General features: G+C 45.3%; 1 protein-coding gene across 1 annotated transcript in view; it reads right to left on the minus strand.

Annotated features, from left to right (window-relative positions):
• Positions 1–1,065: 1,065 nt before the first annotated feature.
• Positions 1,066–3,622, minus strand: part of LOC108669300 (keratin-associated protein 16-1-like) — a 13,271-nt gene continuing 10,714 nt past the window's right edge. The window contains exon 3 of the mRNA XM_018156607.1: positions 1,066–1,270. Within this exon, the coding sequence (XP_018012096.1) occupies positions 1,066–1,270 (205 nt within the window). The remainder of the gene's footprint in view (positions 1,271–3,622) is intronic.

A 3,622-nucleotide genomic window follows, 5' to 3' on the forward strand; every position in this document is an offset into this window, starting at 1 on the left:
AATTCGTAATTTTGATCATTATTCGCTTTAATTGCAAAGTTTTAGCAGTCGCTTGAAAACTGCATACAAGCCTTGAAAATACGATAAAATTTGGGCTTTCAAAGTTTTTCTGCGTGAAATAATGGAATAAACTTTATTTGAAGTGAAGCGTGTGCCAATAAATGGAATCAATCAATGAATCTTTGACTACTCGGCCGCATCGAAAGCCTTGAGTTTAGGTCTAACTTTTTGAAGTGCCCAGTAATTGAGGACGTAAGTGCTACTCTGGATAACATTGTGACCTGCGGCAAATGGAATATCAACTAATTAAGAAATTTACAACCGACATGGCCTCGTGTAAAATTACAACATTGGTGCGGCTAATTACTGCCGGGCACTTATGTCCAACAGCTTCTCCTGAGCGCAAACTCGAAAAACGCGAATTCTATAAACTTTTCGAGGGTAAAATAATAAAATAACGCAATTTATTATTTTTTGACTTCAAATACAGAAATTATCTAGATGAAATCGACGGAATTTGGAACAATTGATTTCAGTATAGTTTCAAACTGATTCTACAATTATTTAATTTACCCTATCAAATAACTTTTTCTTGCTGATTCATTTATACCTGAATGACCGAAATAACTTAATCCAGTGACAAAAATAGCGTGTGAATATTTTTTAGATTGACAATGTGACATGAGAAATGAAAGAAACTATGAAATTTGCGCAATTTGACATAAAATTCATACATCACATGACTTATATAGTATAGGACACTCGCCCCCTGAAACCTCTGCGGCTTTATTAGAAATCTGAAAAAAATTATTTCCGAGTAAAATGTCGCCAACTGTAATGTTGTGAATTCATTGACGGAATTCACCGGTTGGAAATCTTCGACAGGAGAGATGGACCGAGCCTTAGGCCAGTCGTTACGAAGCAATCCTCCCGTGAGCAACCCATGTCTAGGCATTGTTGACCGTAGCCATTGCGTCCTCACCTACTTTGTTTCGAGTCCACTAATCCTGCCTTCATTGATGAACGTCTCGTACAATCTGGTGTTGAGTGAAGTTTTGGGTTGCTTTAGGAATTGACGAGGTGATACGCCGGGTGAACACTGAGTTTAACGTTTGGTATTTGGATGATGGATCTTTGGGCGATAAACCAGAGACAGTTCTCCAGGCAGTACAAAAACTCGTTGAGGACTTTAGAGCCGTAGGGCTGGAGGTAAACCAGGGGAAGTGTGAACTGATCATACTGAACCATTCGAGAGAGGAAGAGCTCGAAACTGAGGAGATGTTTCGGGGGGTGTTGCCAACACTAAAAGTTGTTCCCGCCCATAAGTCACTTTTACTGGGTGCCCCACTCCACGATCGAGGAGGGCGTCTCCGCCGTTATCCGGGAGAAGCGGGAGGGCTTGGAGAGGATGGTGGAGCGTTTAAAATTAATTGATAGTCATCAAGCATTTACGCTTTTAAAGAATTGTTTCGCTCTACCTAAACTCCAATACGTCCTACGTGCGTCTCCTGCATATACGGGGGTAGGTGATTTGGAGCGGTTCGATGAGGTGTTGGTTTCTGCCCTCTCGACCATCACCAATGTCAGCTCCGAGCGCGAATCTCTTGAACAAGCTGTGTTACCGGTCCGGCTGGGAGGTCTGGGTATCCGTATGTCAAAGGACATCGCGCTCCCTGCGTTCATATCGTCACTCCACTCCGTCCGTGGCCTAGTTGATGCTGTTTTATATAATGTACGACTGGCCGAGGACGACAGTTTGCAGATGGCGGTGGATGAGTGGCGCAATGGGAACGCATGCAGGTATTGCTTTGCCCGAGGACGCGAGTTTGTGCCGGCAGAGGACTTGCGATGGGCCTGTGGCCGCGGCCTCCGCAGCGCGGCTTTTGGAAGCGGCGGACCAAATATCCAGGGCTCGTCTAGTTGCAGCGGCGAAGAGAGAGAGTGGCTTGTGGCTTCACGCTATTCCTTCGAATGTTCTTGGAACACTTCTAGATCCCGACTCCTTCCGCGTCTCAATTGCACTTCGAGTTGGCGCAAATGTATGCGAACCCCACACTTGTCGGTGCGGAAAGCGAATGGATGCACGAGGACTGCATGGCCTTTCTTGTAAGTATAGCGCTGGGCGACATCCAAGACACTCGGCTCTGAACGATGTGATCAGGAGGGCTCTTCAGGTTCATGGCGCTGGCGTTCCTTCATGCCATGAACCCGTTGGAGTGGACAGAGGGATGGTATAGGAGACCAGATGGCTTAACGGTTTTCTCATTTTCTAATGGGAGGTGTTTGTGCTGGGATGCAACCTGCGTCGACACTTTTGCTGAGTCGCACGTCAATAATTCGGCTATTTCTGCTGGGTTCGCGGCTCGTGCGGCGGAGGATAGCAAGAGACGTAAATACGCGGCGTTGGCAGCTCGGTATCGTTTCTAGCCAGTCGCATTAGAAACGACGGCTACATATGGTGAACGATTGGTCCTTTAATATCACAGATGGGCCGTCGTATTACGGAATTGTCCGGCGAACGTAGAGAGACTCTATGGTTGGAGCAAAGGTTGGGTTTGGCCGTGCAGAGAGGCAATGCAGCTAGCATCCTAACAGCAGTCAGAGAAAAGTTCGACGTGGGCCCGCTCCTCGCTCGCGTCACAGCTCAGTGACCCTCGGAGTCGGTGTAGGCCACCATCAGAGGCGTTAAGGTCGGGGCCCTGATCATTGACATGAAACCATTCCCTGTTTTTAATTAATAAAATTAATTCCTTTTCGTTGGAATGGTGAGTGTGGGAAGCCTTTTCTTAAAAAAAATTTACATAGTACAAGTTTGGTTTGACTTTGGTGATGTTGATAAGAAACTCACTCATGCATATGATCGAAGCTTCAAGATCACAATTCCTGCCAAATTGGTAAGCAAAATCACTCCAGATCGAACATTTGACAACATTTCTAGCAACAATTCTGCAAATATTCTTTTTATTAGCCATTATGTATAGTTTATATTAATATATACATTCCTTCTGAGGCTCTGAGCTTGGGAAGCGTCGTGGCCTAAGTGGCCGGCATCAGTGAAGTGGATGAAGGTCTAAGTGGCCTGCATCAATGCAGCGGATGAAGGTCTAAGTGGCCGGCATCAATGAAGTGGATAAAGGTCTAAGTGGCCGGCATCAATGCAGCGGATGAAAGTCTAAGTGGCCGGCATCAATGAAACGGATGGAGGTCTAAGTGGTCGGCATCAAACTATACATCAAGTGTCCACACAACAACTGCGTTCTCATCAAGGTATCTGACAAAAAGTTCAGAGACGCTCCGGCAGCAATTCAATAATGATGGACTTTAATCTTATGAAGTGGGAGAGGTTAATCAGTGGCTGTGGGTTCAAGGCTTATATTACTTCTATCATTTAATTCATAAGCTAATAAACCCTCTAGCGTGCTGCCCACGGAAAGAATTTGCAGTCAAGTGTTGAGTTGCGACTTGCCAGCCTTCGCCACGTACTAGGGACGCACAACCTTGTGCCGAGGGTAAATTTTGTTTAGTTTACGCTGTGACATTCATTTTCTGTGAGAGTTATTAGGAGGATTCACAAAAAACTTCCGTGTACAAGCTGAAATATTTTTAACGGTGCATGTAATAC

Source organism: Hyalella azteca, unplaced genomic scaffold (genome assembly GCF_000764305.2).
Source record: "Hyalella azteca isolate HAZT.00-mixed unplaced genomic scaffold, Hazt_2.0.2 contig15270, whole genome shotgun sequence".
Classification (NCBI taxonomy): Eukaryota; Metazoa; Arthropoda; class Malacostraca; order Amphipoda; family Hyalellidae; genus Hyalella; species Hyalella azteca.